At 40.4% G+C, this 18,605-nt stretch overlaps 1 protein-coding gene and 1 non-coding gene across 2 annotated transcripts; both read left to right on the forward strand.

The window, feature by feature from the left end:
• The first annotated feature begins 1,103 nt into the window (after positions 1–1,103).
• Positions 1,104–1,185, forward strand: trnas-aga (transfer RNA serine (anticodon AGA)). The gene has a single exon. It is a non-coding gene; the product is annotated as a tRNA-Ser (tRNA).
• Positions 1,186–4,142: 2,957 nt separating this feature from the next.
• On the forward strand, positions 4,143–15,169 carry aqp11 (aquaporin 11). Its single transcript, XM_058387810.1, has 3 exons — positions 4,143–4,820; positions 10,391–10,507; positions 12,479–15,169. Exons 1-3 carry the CDS (start codon positions 4,226–4,228, stop codon positions 12,592–12,594), a joined length of 828 nt encoding a protein of 275 aa, XP_058243793.1. The 5' UTR covers positions 4,143–4,225; the 3' UTR covers positions 12,595–15,169.
• Positions 15,170–18,605: the final 3,436 nt, after the last annotated feature.

Here is an 18,605-nt window from a genome sequence, read left to right on the forward strand (position 1 = left end):
TCCCAACTTTGTGGGAACAGTTTGGGGATGACCCCTTCCTGTTCCAACATGACTGCACACCAGTGCACAAAGCAAGGTCCATAAAGACATGGATGAGGGAGTTTGGTGTGGAGGAATTTGACTGGCCTGCACAGAGTCCTGACCTGAACACCTTTGGGATGAATTAGAGCGGAGACTGAGAGCCAGACCTTCTCGTCCAACATCAGTGCCTGACCTCACAAATGTGCTTCTAGAGGAATGGTCAAACGTTCCCATAAACAATTCAATTCAATTTATGTGTATAGCACTTTTAACAATTGTCTCAAAGCACCTTTACAGAAGTGTAGAAACTGAGAAGGGGAAAAATATATAAAGTTTAAATTAAAGTTACTATTTTATCTCTATTTTATCCCTAATGAGCAAACCTCCCTGTGATAATATGAGGAAGAAACCTTGAGAGGAACCAGGCTCAGAAGGGAAACCATCCTTGTTTGGATGACACTGGACAGTAAATAATGTAAATGTAACTAAATAATGTCCTTTCTACAACAGCAACCAAGGGCTTATGAGGAATGATTAGGTTAGTGTAGTTTCTGAGTTCATTATAGGCACTAATTCCTTGTTGTCGCAATCACAGGCTGTCCACTCAGATCCATCCGCAATGTCAGTGAGCACCACCAAGCGACGAGACTCCAACCAGGGGTAGAGCCAGTGGTCACACTGGAAACTCAGAACACTGGGAGCTCAGGAGTGGGATGTATAGTTCGACACAGAAAGACAGAGAGAGAGAGAGAGAGAGAAAGAGAGAAAGATATTAAGTATGCTTGTGATCATGTGATGTTTAAAGACAATATAGATTATGTGTAAAGTGCAGGCATGGACTCCGGCAAGACTAGATATGACAGCATAATAAAAGGGAGAGCCAGAAGGTGACAGACATGAAGGCTTCCCGGGACAAAAAGTGTCCACAACTTGGGTGGTAAGGTGACAACATCCCAGTACACCAAACCATTGCACTCGGGCTGTGCTGACCTTTGCGAATTCCCCAAATGCAGGAATCTCAACTGCATAATTTCTGATAGTGGGGGACTGCGTTCACGCTCTCCCCTTTCTCATTTTAGCTTGTAGTCGTGGCCGAGTGGTTAAGGCGATGGACTAGAAATCCATTGGGGTCTCCCCGCGCAGGTTCGAATCCTGCCGACTACGGCTGTTATGTTGTGAATTTCCCTTTGGGATTAAAAAAGTATCTATCAAACACTCTATGTCCATGAACCTTCCAGATCTGCTACTTTACCTAAGAAAACTATATATTAAAAGCTTGACTAAACAAATGTGTCTTCAGTCTGGACTTAAACAGAGAGACTGTGTCTGAAACCCGAACACTAATTTGAAGGCTGTTCCATAACTGTGGGGCTTTGAAAGAAAAAGCTCTGCCCCCTGCTGTAGCCTTTGCTACTTGAGGTACTTCTATACAGACCATTTAGTGCTTTCTAGGTCAGTAATAGTATTTTATAATCGATGCAAAATTTGACTGGAAGTCAGTGCAATGTAGCTAAGATAGGAGCGATGTGTTCATATCTTCTGGTTCTAGTTAGGACTCCAGCTGCTTCGTTCTGGACTAACTGGAGCTTGTTTATGGTCCTACTCAAACATCCAGACAGCAAGGCATTACGATTATCCAACCTAGAGGTAACAAAAGCATGAACTAGTCTTTCTGCATCATGAAGTGACATCATATTTCTTATCCCAGCAATTTTAGCAAACACACTCCTAAACCTTGTGGAAAGTCTTCCCAGAAGAGTTGAAGCTGTTATAGCTGCGAAGGGCGGACTCCATTTTACATTCATGTGCATGTAATGACAGACGTCCCAAAACTTTTGCCAGTATAGTGTATATAATACACTCAAGTGTTTTATTTGTCACGTACACAGTATACAACATAGCATGCAACTTGCAGTGAAATGAAAACCTGGCCACTCCTCCTAGACATGTGTAGTTTTAAAAAAGAATGAATAGAAATAAAAAGAGCCATTATAATGGGATGTGTAATACATCTAGTAGCATGATGTGCAATTATGTTATAGCTCAGAATGTGCAAACACTACAGAATGAAAAATTAATGTATTTAACATACAGGTGAGTTACATGGAGTAACAGTAAAGGGCAGTGTGCAGAATTTCAATAGAGTCTTTGCTTGAAGTGTAATATGCAAATAATATACAGTGTAATAAACAAATGTGACACAAATAAAAAATATGCAAATGTCAATGCAATATCAAGTATATGCATATATATTTAGGTTATAGAAGCAAATAAAATACACAGAAATGCATTAGAGATCAGGATTTATCCATCTGTGTCTCCAATTTGTGATTGATGTCAGGATTTCAGAGGGTTTTGCCAGAAACAACATAGGTTTTGGCAAGATATATTTTCTTATACAGTATTCTGAGTCATATGACCAGGTTCTCCTACCCGAAATGGAATCAGCCATCTTTGGCTGCTCTGATACAGTTTCATCCTTGCATGATTATTTGCTGTTGGCGATAATGCTGGGCATGGTGCTGGCCATGAATTATATTAAGGGAGTGGAAATCTTCTTCTCCTTCAGAGCTGGCTTGCGGAGATGGTCTCTGTCTTACATCTTGAGAAAATACGGTTTAACAAGGCAAAGTCTCTCAAATTTTTCTAGAGACTGGGGTCCCTTCCTCCAACATTTATGTGACAGCGGAATATTTCAAGACATATTTGTGATATTCGGATTGACATGCTGATTTCTATCCCCCTGTTTGTGATCTGTCCTTCTCTGTTGTACTTTATTCAGGTGTCTAATACCATTTATGTCTCCTGGCCTCCCCTTTTTTCTCTACTTGTTTTGTTCTTTTTTTTTTTTTTGCTGTTGTTGTAAAAACAATAAAATATAATATATCAAAAGAAATGCACTAAAGATACACAACATACACAAGGGATTACCAGAATTATAAAGAAAATAGGAAATGAATTTAAAAATAAGAATAATTCCTTCACATGTAGATAGGGAGCACCTTCAGGATTTCAGAAATGTATCTGTCATGAGTTGTTGCCAAAAAAGCACAGAAAATTTTAAAACCTATCCCAAATATATCTGAACACCAGTGTATAGACATACGTGTCAATTTCCTTTGTAATGTATGTAAATTATATGTAAATTCCATTTTTTTTTTTATTTAGTAATTTATCATTCAAATAAATAAAATAAAATTTCAAATAAATTTTATTTTTTTAAGTTCAATGACTTTTTAGCATAAAAAAATTTTATGGATATAATAATACGTTTAAATATATAAAACTATTAAAAAAATAAAATTAAATTAATACTTTATTTTAAAAAATAATTTACCTCAATAATAAACAGTAACACTAATGAGTATATAACTACTTTTCTTAAAATATTTTTTTTCTATATTTAGAACCAAAAATGTATTGCTCTTATCTTACTTCTAACTAACTTCTCTAAAATCTAGGAACCATTCCAGGAATTTTAACGTGGTAACGTAATTTTAACTATCCACGTGGGATAGTGTGTTGCCAGGTCCAGCGTTTAGGTTCCTCGGTTTAGGTTTGGGTTGTTCGCCAAACATTGTAAGTAGTTGAACAAAGCTTTAAAAACATGGTTATTTCACTTAATCTGAAAATAAATAAATAAATAAATAAATAAATGACTAATTTTCTTGCTAGATTGCATTCTGTTTCCATATTTTCAATGTAGTTTTACATTCTAATTTTTTAGAATTTACATAAGCAGTTACAGCCATGGTTTGCTTTCACTAAATACAGAGCTACATTTAGGCTATTTTATCTATTATATCTAATACATTTATTTCTAGAGTGGACTTAAGAATATAGTCTTTATTAAAAAAAATTGCCTAACAAAACTGTCTTTTAAAAAATGGGAATTTACACTAAAAGAATCCTGCTGCTTAGAAAAGAGGTTATAAATTATATAAAGTGTTGTATAGTTGTATACAACAATAACAAAACAACATCATCATCATCATCATCAAAAACAACAACAACAACAATAATAATAATAATAATAATAATAATAATCCCACATTTAGGATCTCTTTTAAGGGTTTCATAGGCATAACCTGGCAACATGACAGAAGTGGGCGGGGCCATCTTCAGTCTGAAAAGGCGTAACGGTAAAGTTACAGAACTGGTTTGAAAATGAGAGAGATGGTTCAGTGAAAGGAAAGCTGCGGAAATGGCTGTCGTATCGGTATCTCTGTGCATGCTCGCGGGGATCTTTTTAATTTGCGAGATTGCGAGGAAAGCGACTCCGAGACTGCTTTCCGGGAAGAGGAGAGATTGCGGAGTCTACGCTGCGGAGATCATTTCTACGATTCAGCTATGCGCATGCGCTCACGAGTTAAAGCTGCTGTCGGAAGATGCGCCCGAAATCGCCCTGAGCCTCACCTACGTTGTATCGGTGATGCACGCGCTGACGTTCCGCGGCGCTACCGGTAACCCCACCGCGACGCTCGAGCGCTACTGGTGCGACTCTCTGGACGGCGTGTGCGCACTGCGGAGGACGGCATGCCAGTTTGCGGCGTCCGTGGCTGCCGGCGTGGCCATGCGCCGTGCGTGGGCTTTCGGCTTCTCGGACCTGCACGCGCGCCATGAGCGAGCCGGCTTCGCGTGCACGAGTCCGATCGCGAACGTGCATCTGCTGGAAGCCGTGGCCGTGGAGCTCGCGTGCGCGTTCGTTGTGCACGCCGCGGTGACTTTCACGCGCGACGTGGAAGAAAAGTACAGAGTGCACGCTGTGGCCGCGGTCATCACTACAGTGGTGTATGCAGGTGTGTCTTTATCTAGTGCTCAAGGTTCTAACTGAAGTAGATCTGGGTCAGGTCTGAAAGCTCAGTGCAGAATATCAGCACACTAATGAGATCCCAAAATGCAATGCGGTAAATAATGTACAATCTCTATGTCCATGCTGTGCAACATATTCTGAAGTTGCATCAGTTTTACTGCTTTTCGTTACCCATTGCATAATGTGTTCATTGGGCACTTAGTGCATTTCTTGCTCCCTTTATGTGGTTAATATGAGCGGTGCATGATGGGAAATAATCAATAAACACTAACATATGGACTGTACTCTAACTTACATTTTAATAATAAATGAGAATAAAGGAGTCAAACATGACAAGCTGTAATGTTAGAGCAAAATAGTCAATGCTGAGGTGGCTTTACTCTAAAAACACCTTCCAGAGCTGTTCGATTCCAGTACAGGAAATTTTTTTTATCCATTTATAGCTACATTTAATGTTCTGGAATACTGTCAAGAAGTTAAAACCATGCAAAAAACAGTTTGTCATGTTACAGAGAAAACCCGCAAAACACACACTTTTCTCTCCTGAAGACTTTCCATCAGTGGAAAACTTGCTGATATTCCATAAATGATAAATAAGCACGTTAAATAAACATTTATGGAAGTGCTCTCCGAGGAGGATTGAACAGCACTGTGGCATAACACAGTAATAACAACATGCATACCTTATAACAAGCGAGTTAAACACACACAACAATTCCACATATACCATCCATGCTCTCCTGATTGGAACAAAACGCTCAATGTCACGATGAATATTAGTATTTATGACTTATTGAGGCGCTTATTTGTTTGTGTTTAATCACAGTGGCATTATAGTCGAACGTATTATATATCTGAGTATAATGTAAACATCCCTTGTTTCTCCTGTCACTATCTTTATGCTGCATTTGACTTTGAAAAGTCTACACACCCCTAAAAAGTGTTCACACCCCTAAACTAGGACTTTTATATTTTTTATGTTATATTAGTACTTTTATTATACTATTTTGTTGAAGCACCTTTTGATTTGATTACACCACTTTTGGGTAAGTGTCTCACAGCTTGGCACATCTTGACTTGACTTTTGCACAGAACATGTCTTCTATAGACACTGGTATCCAAGGTATCTCATTTTTTTTATACAACTTTGTAGATCCTTCTAGATCCATCAAATTATAATGACATCTCCTGTACACAGCATGCTTCGGGTCAGCTCACAAAACCTCAGTTGGATTCAGGTCTTGGGCCAGGCTAGGTCATACCAAAACTTTGATCTTCCTGTGATGTAGATGTAACGGAGGCCAGCGGTAGAGGCTATGCAGGTAAACCTCACTCCCCTGATCTCAAGAGGCGAACTAGCGACTGACCCTAGAGGCTGCCATGCTGGAGACCCGCTTGGAGCGGTTGCGAGTAGGACCCGGGGGGTTATGTAGACATTCCTTTGGATATGGATGTATGCTTTGGGTCATTGTTGTGTTGAACGGTGAAATTTTCAGCTTTCTAGCAGGCCCCTGTTGATTTTGAGTCAAAAAGTGGAACCTCGGCATACGAATGCCCCCCCTTATGGATTCTTGCCTTAACCCTTGTATGGCGTTAATATATTTGTTACTCAGCCAGTGTACGTGGTTCTGGTGGACCCGCTGAATTTTTTGGGTCTTTAATTCAACACAGTCAAACAATTTTATGTTAAAATACTCAACAGATCTTTACTTTATCCCAATTACAAGCAATATAAGCAACATATATGGTTAATATTTGCCCTTTCCCTTTGTTAGACCACATTAATGAAATACATTGCTGCTTGTTTTTATTTTGGTTTTTTAATAAAATGTAATAAAAAAAAGGAATATCAATTATAATCAAGATATGACAAAACCATTCAACAAATTTACAAATGTTTTTCATAGCTATTGATTCTTATTTATTTGAAGTTCATTAGAAATTTAACCCATTCAGATCAGTTAATACAACATTAGCTGAACATATACAGTAACCTAGACAACACATCAGCCCCATTGAACACATTGCCTTTTCATACCAGCCTATACAACACATGAGGGGCAGAGTTTTACTGTGTGTGTTGCATATACACTTTTTGCACTTGATGCATGCATGTTGTGTTTTTCTGTCCATCTTGGGTCCACACACTTCACAGCGCTTCTTTTTGTTGTTTGCTGGCTGCAACCTAGAATGCTGAGAAGATCAGGAACACCTAACATTTACACCTCACTCTTGCAAGGCATGTGTGTCAGCAGCATCACACACACACTTCAGGCTCTGCTGATGGTGGTTCTGTAGATTGGGTGGATGGGGCACCAGCATTCTTCTCTTGAATCCTCCTTATGATGGCTGCAGAGGCTGGGGTTCTTGGAACATGTTGTCTTCTCTGGATTTGAGGTCTCACCAGTGCCTTTCCCAGTTCCTCAAAAAAGAGGCGTCTCCTCTGGAGCTTCCATCTGTTCCACTCTGGGTTCAGTGCCATCCAGTTGACAAAGCAGTTGTACGCTGAGATGTCCAATATGACAAAGAATATCACCAGCGGCCAGCATAGGGTCCTCCTTTTGCAGCTGCCTGTTCTTTGTGGTCAGCAGATGGGGTGGGAGCTCAGACTTGTTTTTTTGTATCGTTTCGAACATGGTCAGCTTCCTCTTTAGGAGTTCCTGTTCCAGTTTGTGCAAGGTAAAAAATTGTCGCATGTGATGTTGTGTTCACTGAGTCATGTCCAGGACAATTCTCATTCCTTGACTCTTCTCAGCGGCTTAGCCATCAGGTTTCCCTGTGTAGACTTGTTGAAGTTCCAAGCATATGAGGAAGTGGCATCACAGGCAGCCCAGATCCTTATACCATATTTTGCAGGTTTAGATGGTATATACTGCCTAAAAGGTGCAACGGCCCCAAAATGGCATCAACTGCTGATCACTGGTGACATTAGGCACACACACACACACACACACACACACACACATAGAAACAGCAGGCCCAGACAGGAGGAGGACAGTGTAGGTACACAGGACAATTTCCACACTTTTATTATCTATTAACATCCTATATGTAATATAAATGTGTGGGGGTGTACAGTGTGTGGTCATTGAAAATGTGTTCTGATATACACTATATTGCCAAAAGTATTCGCTCACCCATCCAAATAATCAGAATCAGGTGTTCCAATCACTTCCATGGCCACAGGTGTATAAAATCAAGCACCTAGGCATGCAGACTGTTTTTACAAACATTTGTGAAAGAATGGGTCGCTCTCAGGAGCTCAGTGAATTCCAGTGTGGAACTGTGATAGGATGCCACCTGTGCAACAAATCCAGTCGTGAAATTTCCTCGCTCCTAAATATTCCACAGTCAACTGTCAGCTGTATTATAAGAACGTGGAAGTGTTTGGGAACGACAGCAACTCAGCCACGAAGTGGTAGGCCACGTAAACTGACGGAGTGGGGTCAGCGGATGCTGAGGCGCATAGTGCGAAGAGGTCACCAACTTTCTGCAGAGTCAGTCGCTACAGACCTCCAAACTTCATGTGGCCTTCAGATTAGCTCAAGAACAGTGCGCAGAGAGCTTCATGGAATGGGTTTCCATGGCCGAGCAGCTGCATCCAAGCCATATATCACCAAGTGCAATGCAAAGCGTCGGATGCAGTGGTGTAAAGCACGCCGCCACTGGACTCTAGAGCAGTGGAGACGCGTTCTCTGGAGTGACGAATCGCGCTTCTCCATCTGGCAATCTGATGGACGAGTCTGGGTTTGGCGGTTGCCAGGAGAACGGTACTTGTCTGACTGCATTGTGCATTGAGCATACCAAGACATTTTGGACAATTCCATGCTCCCAACTTTGTGGGAACAGTTTGGAGCTGGCCCCTTCCTCTTCCAACATGACTGTGCACCAGTGCACAAAGCAAGGTCCATAAAGACATGGATGACAGAGTCTGGTGTGGATGAACTTGACTGGCCTGCACAGAGTCCTGACCTCAACCCGATAGAACACCTTTGGGATGAATTAGAGCGGAGACTGAGCCAGGCCTTCTCGTCCAACATCAGTGTGTGACCTTACAAATGTGCTTCTGGAAGAATGGTCAAAAATTCCCATAAACACACTCCTAAACCTTGTGGACAGCCTTCCCAGAAGAGTTGAAGCTGTTATAGCTGCAAAGGGTGGACCGACGTCATATTGAACCCTATGGGTTAGGAATGGGATGTCACTTAAGTTCATATGCGAGTCAAGGCAGGTGAGCGAATACTTTTGGCAATATAGTGTATGTTCTTCACAGAAAATGACCCAAGGCCAATGAGTTTGAGTTTGAAAAATAATTAATCATATCATTTTTCTTTTGATAAAAAATGAAAACGGGTACCACACCATACAAGGGTTAAGAATTGAAACTTTGCAAGAAATTTGCATGGGCAATCGAGGCATTTTCGGCATACGAGCGAACCGAACTGAACGGCCAAACGAAGCGAGTTCATGAATTTTATGCAATTTCTTTCATTCAGCGAAAACTGTGTCGAAAGAGTCAACCCACAATACCAATAATGTCTTCGCTAGGTGATTTTTTTGTTGACAGATTGGTGCCGTGGGTGCTCTGTTCTATTTTTAGCCCAAGCTTTGTGGCACGACTTCCTGTGAGGACCCTTGACATGGAATGCTTGGCTTGGGTCAGTTCTTTGTAAGCAGCGTACAGTTTCCATATGCTTCATATTGCTAATTTTGCTCATAGGCTGGAACAGATTAACTGCATTTACATTATTTCTTATGAGAAAATTCGTTTCACAATACAGATTTTCTCGCCTCCAGAACGAATTAAATGCATATGCAGAGATTCCATTGTATTTGGAGCTGTTCATGATTCCTTGCACCTTGATTAAAAACCTCAGTTTTGGCTAAAGAGAAGCAGCTGCAAAGATGATGCTGCCACCACCAAGCTTCACCACGGAAAAATTACATACTCATCGCTTGTATTTGTTAGCAACGTTCTTGCCAGTTAAATATGATAAGCGATGTATATTTTCCTGCTCATGTTATAGATTATAGAACAAGCCAGCATGTTGAGTGACTATAAACCAAATACAGTGTGACTCGTTCAAAAGCCATTAGTGCTACTTTGTTTACTGCTAACGCTTTGAGCGGCCATGTCGATTTGACGTCACTTCCTGAGCTCAAGATTAGGAATTCCGAGTCGTGTGTTTTGTAATTTCTTAAGCAGTGGTCAGAAACTATACGTTGTTGAATGCAACATCTATAGCTAGCTTATGAACTGCGTCCATATTTCCCAGTTGCCTAGCAACAGTGTTCTTACTACTTTAGCTACTAGAATGGTGAGCACATTGAACGTTCAATAGCCGATGTCAAAGATCACAAGTGTGTGTGTGTGTGGGGGGGGTTCGTTGTTTTGAGAATATTACAGTTCTGTGATACTCCTTACAGAGGAATGTTAGGCCATGTTGAGGGCAAAACTGTGAGCAGTGGGGGTGGAAGGAGTAGAGAGAACGTGTCCAGTCTTCACTCCAGTCTTCTGGTTTTTATTATTTCAGTCTGACTTGTGTTTTTCTTCAGGTGGCAGTACAACAGGAGCTGTGTTCAACCCGGCGCTGGCTTTCTCAGCACAGTTCCCCTGCAGTGGCAGTACATTCGCGAAGAACGGTCTTGTCTACTGGCTGGGACCCGTTTTAGGTGAGACGTGTATTTGCTTGGATTCATTGTACATTTTCTCTGCTGTTGAGTCTTTAAAACGGCTTGCTGTACATTTTGAATTCATGCGGTGGACTATTTTTAATAATAAACATGAACACTAGTATACAGTGGAATCTCGGCATATGAATGAATTGAATTCGTTCTGGAGGCGAGTTCTGTACGGCTGCTTACAAAGAACTGACCCAAGCCAAGCATTCCATGTCAAGGGTCCTCACAGGAAGTTGTGCCAACAAGCTTGGGCTAAAAATAGAACAGACCACCAATCTGTTAACAAAAAAAATGCCTGAAAAATCACCCAGCTTTTGAGCGCATGCTCACGGAAACGTTGGTATCGTGGGTTGACTCTTTCAAACAGCTTTCAGTGACTGAGAAAAATAATTCATAAACTACCTTCGCTTGGCTTTCCGCTGACGCAAACAAGTTTTGAACGGCTCCCGGACGTACAACTTAGCCGACGTTCGGTTCGTATGCTGAAAATGCTTCATATGCCGATGCAAATTTCTTGCAAAATTTCAATTCTTAAGGCGAAAATTCGTAAGGGACGGCGTTCCTATGCCGAGGTTCCGGTGTACTTCATATTTCTGAAATGTAACTAATAAAAAATAAAATATTACTTCTGTTCTGATCGCTAGTTAGCAAACCAACTGATCTTTTAAATTATTACTTTAAATTGTTGGATTGTTATCTGGGATTTTACCGAATTTTTTGTGACTGTTGTAGCCAAAGATTCTTGATTTCATTGTAGCTATTTGTTTCAAAATTTGTGATGCACCATTTTTATGCTAGCAACATTTACTTGTTGAAATTACAAGTACTCCTACTAGTGAAGGCGCATAGAATTACTTTCTATAATAGGTGTATATACTTTCTATGTATAGCTTGTGTTCGATGCACATGAATTCAACTGAGGCCGTGTTGTGTGACATCGCAGGAAACGGCACAAATCAACGAGAAAATCTGTGGTCATTTAGAGAAATGGCAAGCTTTTCAGAATATCACAGATTTTGTGTTAATTTCTACAATGCCAAAATCCTCGAGGGACCAGTTCCCACACTGAAGTTGCTTATTTTCCCAATATTTCCTTCCAATTTTTCCCTAGAGTATCCTGAATTGCTTTATTCCTCATACCACAGCGAGTTCTTAAAAATTCTATTTATTACTCTTTATCAGTGAACAGTTAGGTTTAATGCTGTTAAACATCCACATTACAAATTATTTCCTGTTATAACGTATGCTATAGCAGCTGTATTTATAGTTTAGAATAATAAAAATGATAAAAGAATAATAATGGTCAGGGACAGTGTCCATCCTGAACACTTTCCTGGGTCAGAAACTTACAGAAAGTTACATCTTTACATCTGACTGTTACAAAGGACTAATGCTGCAGATTCCTTATTAAAAATGCCCAAAAAAACAATCCTTAGAAGAAAAGTCACCATTTCTTCATTTACAGATGAATAATCAATACATTTACGGCATTCAGCAGATGCCCTTATCCAGAGTGACTTACATTTTCATAACATTTTATACAATTGAGGGTTAAGGGCCTTGCTCAAGGGCCCAGCAGTGGCAGCTTATTGAACCTGGGATTCAAACTCACAACCTTCTGGTCACTGGTAACACCTTAACCACTAAGCTACCACAAGCTCAGAATGGAACAGTACAGTACATTGTCAGCTCTGGTAGCCTCTGAGCCCTAAAATCTTATAAGCATCCCTGTTAATTTCACTTTACACCTGAAACTGCTCAGTGCACACTAGCGTAACTCCCGGAGAAGCACGCCTAGCTAACACACGGCTGTATTTCAGTTGAACTAACACAACAGTGATGATGTATGTTGCTTTGCTGTACAAGTCACAATAGCAAAAAAAGTGCATCTTATCGGCTATGCTGCATGAGGCAGTAAAGCAGAAGTCTGTGTTTTCTTCTCTGTGTGTGTGTGTTGTGTAGGCATAGCATGCTCTCTCCTGCTGTTTAATAAAGTCATTCTGGCTTTTACAACAAAGAGCCCATCTCACAAGGACCAGAACCTTCATGCTGTCAAGAGAAAGAAGAAGAGAAATTGAACAAAACTGGAAGCGTGAACATTGTTCCTTCACCGGTTTTAAATGCTGCTTAATGTTTTCAAATATTAATTTTTAGGAATATAGCACAAGAGCACCGGAATGTACCTGTTTTTAGCAGTACCTGAAATAGTGGTTGGGTATTTTTTTTGTTGTTCTTGGTTATTTGTGGGGTTTTTTTGCATACAGACATCCTGTAAAGGTGGGGACGGTTAGGATGTATGGATGTAGATATATATACACCGATTAGGCATAACGTAATGGCCACTAACAGGTGAAGTGAATAGCACTGTTGTTGAAGAGATCAGCCATAACATTAAAACCACTATCAGGTGATATGAATAACATTGATTATCTCTTTACAGAGATAACCTGTCACAGGGTGGGATATATTAGGCAGCAAGTGAACAGTTAGTCCTCAAAGCTGATGTGTTAGAAGCAGGAAAATAAGGCAAGCGTAAGGATTTAAGCGAGTTTAAAAATGGCCTAATTGTTATGGCTAGACCACTGGATCAGAGCATCTCCAAAACTGTAGCTCTTATGGGGTGTTCCCGGTCTGCAATGGTCAGTATCTATCAAAAGTGTCCTGTAAGTCCTTTCATTCCCATGGAGGCCCCACCTCACAACTTACAAGGGAACTGCTGCTGACATCTTGGTGCCAGATACTACAGCACACCTTCAGGGATCTAGTGGAGTCCATGCCTCGATGGATCAGGGCTGTTTTGGGAGCAAAAAGGGGGACCAACACAATATTAGGCAGGTGGTCATAATGTTATGCCTGATCAGTGTATACTATACTATAATATATATATAGTTATCTAACCCTAGATTTAATAAATAGCTGCTGCTGCTAGACATAACAGCCCAAAGTAACTGGAAATTACTAGCAGAAAATACACAAAACAGGTCTAAAGACTGGACTTTGCATGACTTTAACGTAAGTTATAACAACTTCAACTTACATCATAGGTGAATATACGTACATATGGGTATGATGTTCTATCATGAGAGCTCATTCATCATTACTCTACACCCTGTAAGATGGATGATATTTCCTACTGAAACTACTGAAAGCTCTATTTAAACAATTTCACAGCTGCGGTTTTGAATGTCGTTCTCTTTGATAGTGAGGAAGTATTCGTTGTACAAGATAGCCTTAAGCACATACTGTGAAACGTTACAAAACATGCAAAGATATAGATTTTATGTTCAAACCTCTCCGGTCTTAATACATAATTAGTACTAAAAAGTGTATCTTTGTAAAACACTGCAACATTCCTTAATAAGCTTTAGAGTTAAAATGAATATATATATATATATAGATAGATAGATAGATAGATAGATAGATAGATAGATAGATAGATAGATAGATAGATAGATAGATAGATATTTGGACAGTGTTTCAACCAAGTCAGCGTGTCCGTCTCAGTCAGCACACTAGCTAGCTCCCTAGGTGGTGAATCAGTATATTGTGTACAGGAGTTGGGGCACTGCTACGGATGCTGGATCACTATACGTTGGCACACTGATGGCTCTGTTACCAAAGTGACTGTAAAAATTCAAATAGACAATATATGTATGGTTTATAGATCATTTAAATCTGTTAGCTTAATCGCGTACTTTTCTGTCATGGTGCTTCAAGGCAGGATCAGGAGCTAGAACACGTAAAAAATCATTAGGCTTAAACCATATATACAGAACATTAAATAAAGTGATAGATAGATAGATAGATAGATAGATAGATAGATAGATAGATAGATAGATAGATAGATAGATAGATAGATAGATAGATAGATAGATAGATAGATAGATAGATAGATAGAGAGACAGACAGACAGACAGACAGATAGATAGATCCCATGAGGGAAATTCTTGTGTTACAGCAGCTTAGTTACTGTTGGGCAACTGAGCAAGGCCCATAGCCGCCCCTGTGCTCTGACCCGAACTTCCTCAGCTGGGATAAGTGAAGAAAAGTATTCCACTGTGCTGTAATGTATATGTGGTGATAATAAAGCCTTCTTCTTCTTCTTCTTCTTCTAAAAAAATAACGGGCTACTAACATTTGTAGGCTGAGAGTTCGGTTTGTCCGCCTTTTTTTTTTTAAGCTGGGAAGCTTCAGAAAATATGACGTCATTTATTTCCAGTTAGGGAACACAGTGAGCAAAGGAGCTTCCTGGTTTTTGCAGTGCATTGTGGGAGTGAACGTTCTAGTGGACTGGAAGGATTTGGTGTTTTTCGAGCATTCATAAAATGTCTGACTTCCGGATCAGTGCCCTGATTGCTGAACTCTACTGAGCTGATTGAGACACACACAGTGTTTGTTTCTTTAGATTCTGAGCTGTTTGAAATGACAAGTAATTATTCCACGAAACTATCCCTTAAGTAGGACTGACTACTAATTATACGCACATTATTGCTGGACTTTCTGGCCAGAGACGAAAACTGGCAGACGTATGAGTGAATATCTAATAAAAGCACAATTCTAATACCTCTGATATGTAGCCACTGGACCAAGCTAATTTAATCGCTCTTCATCTTAATGCTTAATGATGTCTTGCAATAAAGGAATGGCAATGTACAGCAAACATACGCCTGTTTTATTTTACTGAGAGGTTTGAATCATCAAGAAAACAAATGGCTGAAACCTACAATGTGTTTATGAAGTTGGATATCGTGATGACTTTCATTCATCTGGAATTTGGATCCTTAAGGTGAGGTGCCATTTGGACATCATTCACACACTCTGGTTGGGGGGACTTCACTTTAGCAGAACACTTATTGGTATATTTTGGGAGTTTGGAGAAGCAGAAGTAAACCACATGGACTTGGCAAGAGCATGCAGATCTCCACATAGACACTCAAGTTTAGGATCGATCCTGAGCCCTAGAGCTCCTTCTGTTACCCCAAATGCTTGTTGCATGACAGGTTTGTTTGCATGGGATATGTGTATACATTTGGACACTCACCATGCCTAGGTATGCACTGCTGCCGTCACTTTTGTTTCACCTCAGCTGCCATTTCAAGGGCAGTTCCACTTCCTCATACTCTCACTGAAGTTCATGATGCAGCAGGTAGCATTTCTACGTTGCAGCTCCAGGGTTCCAGGTTCAAATCCTGAACCAAATCCTGGTTGTCTGTCTATGTGTGGCCCTGTGATGGACTGGCAACCTGTCCAGGGTGTACCCCTGCCTTTCACCCAATGTGCGCTGGGATAGGCTCCAGCAGATCATTCATTTTGGGATGAATTAGAGCGGAGACTGCGAGCCAGACCAAAACTGGGATGTCTGCCTTTACATGCACACGAATGTAATATGGAGGTGACCCGCCCTGCAGCTATAACAGCTTCAACTCTTCTGGGAAGGCTTTCCACAAGGTTTAGGAGTGTGTTTATGGGAATTTTTGGCCATTCCTCTAGAAGCACATTTGTGAGGTCAGGCACTGATGTTGGACGAGAAGGTCTGGCTCGCAGTCTCCGCTCTAATTCATCCCAAAGGGTTGAGGTCAAGACTCTGTGAACCTTTGGCAATATAGTGTATAATAAACAAGCTTTCATTAGCAAACGACTGATCCCAAGTCTATAAAGATAATTCAACAGAACATTCAGTATGGGAGGCTCCACAACTAAAACCCTGGACCCTGGTTTCCACCAATGGAAATGTGCCACTGTTCTTCAAAAGGTTCCTGGAAGTGTACGTAAGTGGAAATGAATATCAGGTCATGAAGGGAAGTTGATATGGACTTTGTGAACTTGATTCTTCTGTAATGTACGGTATGGACTTGTGGAATGTTGACCTTTGGGCTGAATGATGTTCTAGAAATGTACTAGTGAAAAGGTTGCGCACACACACACACAAACACAAACACACATACACACAACGTATATCAGTCTAAAGTAAGATATTTACATGACAAGGTCAAACCTAGTGTATATCAAGAGTTTGAAATCTTTAACTAGGTCACTGTTGCTATTGGATTTATTATTTGAAAGATCTGGATGAAGTATAGTCATAGGAATAAAAGAAAGTACACCCTCCTATAATTCTGTGGTCTTATTTATCAAGGACTAAATAATAATTGTGACACATACTGGAGTGCTCCAGGGCACAAAACTGCTGTAAATTCTGCTTTTATAGAGGGAGCCATGCTTCATAATGAATAACTAATCATGTGCATGTCATTAATAGTATCAGGTTGGTGCTATTAGGACCATAATAATTGTGGAAGGGTGTATTTATTTTTTCCCCTTATGTTGGTTTACGTTTTGGGTAAATACCATTTGTAACTACACAAATCTGTTTTTTTTTTTAATTTATTCGATTGGTTATAGAAGTTCATGAACAGCACACAACAGTAATTTAGGCCGTGATTAATAAAAAATATAGAATTGAAAAAAGGGTGTACTTTCTTTTTAATGTGACTGAATTAAGCTGTGCAAGTGTGCAGTAGTTCCCCATTCTCAATGGTTCCAACAACTGTTAAATTGACTACCCACTGCATACTGGGAACACACCACAAGACCTTGTTCTGACCCAGTCATCTAACCTTCACAATTTGACCCTTGACAGTCTCATATCCTTATGCCTGCCCATTTTTCCTGCTTCCAACAAATCAACTTCAAGAACTCTATGTTCCCTTGCAGCCTAATATATCCCACCCTGTGACAGGAGCCTCTGTAAAGAGATAATCAACGTTATTCATGTCACCTGATAGTGGTTTTAATGTTATGGCTAATCTCTACAACAAATACACTACACTGCCAAAAGTTTTGGGACGTCCGCCTTTACATGCACATGAATGTAATATGGAGTTGACCTGCCCTTTGCAGCTATAACAGCTTCAACTCTTCTGGGAAGGCTTTCCACAAGGTTTAGGAGTGTGTTTATGGGAATTTTTGACCATTCCTCTAGAAGCGCTTTTGTGAGTTCAGGCACTGATGTTGGACGAGAAGGTCTGGCTCGCAGTAACCGCTCTAATTCATCCCAAAGGTGTTCTATCGGGTTGAGGTCAGGCTGGTCAAGTTCCTCCACACCAAACTCACTCATCCATGTCTTTATGGACCTTGCTTTGTGCACTGGTGTGCAGTCATGATGGAACAGGAAGGGGTCATCCCCAAACTGTTCCCACAAAGTTGGGAGCATGAAATTGTCCAAAATGTCTTGGTATGCTGAAGCATTGAGAGTTTCTTTCACTGGAACTAAGGGGCCGAGCCCAACCCCTGGAAAACAACACCTGAATTCAGTGATGTCCCAAAACCTTTGGCAATATAGTGTACATCAATCATCAAAACTAAAGAGTGGCCTTTATGCCTCTTCCTCTTCTTTCATCACATGATGATTTCTTCAACCTGGAAGAATCTGGAGAGATTGATTTCCACTAATTAAAACCAATCGAAAAAAGCGAAGGCATTACAGCACGGCTTGTCATTTACGCCTAAGAACCAAGCACGCTTGAGTACAGGATCTGTGTCAAATCGATTGATTTCTTTAAGCAATCCATGCCGACACATCCTCTTGAGAGCAAAGCTGCATATTTACAGGTTCCCCAGCGGGAAGATGCGTCGATCAGAGTCCGTTTCCATGCATAACAGGATGTTCAGTCCATCTGATTACTTCGTGTTGGCTTCCTGTCTCACTACTCCCATGTGTAAGCTGTAATTAGACATAATCCTTTCAGCAGCAGCAGAAAGATCACTGACACTGACTCAGCGGTCTGTGCTGAGCTGTTTTGTCTTCAATTAGAATAAAAGCCAAAAGCTAATGAGACTTCATCGCACCGGAAAGGACTACACGATGAAGAGCCTCTGGAGTAAACCTGTAAATATTACACAATCAAAGCGTTCAGAGGATTAGGATTAGGATTCCTGACCTCATTATCAGGTGCAGTGTGAGCTATAAAACATGACAGAGATCAATGTTTATTTTCCAAGAACAGCATGAGCTGAAATTTTTTATACCTCCTACACTACAAAATATGTTATTTTATTTTTTCCGTAATGAAATGTCATATATTTAGTT

Source organism: Hemibagrus wyckioides, linkage group LG04, assembly GCF_019097595.1.
Source record: "Hemibagrus wyckioides isolate EC202008001 linkage group LG04, SWU_Hwy_1.0, whole genome shotgun sequence".
In the NCBI taxonomy this organism is placed as follows: domain Eukaryota; kingdom Metazoa; phylum Chordata; class Actinopteri; order Siluriformes; family Bagridae; genus Hemibagrus; species Hemibagrus wyckioides.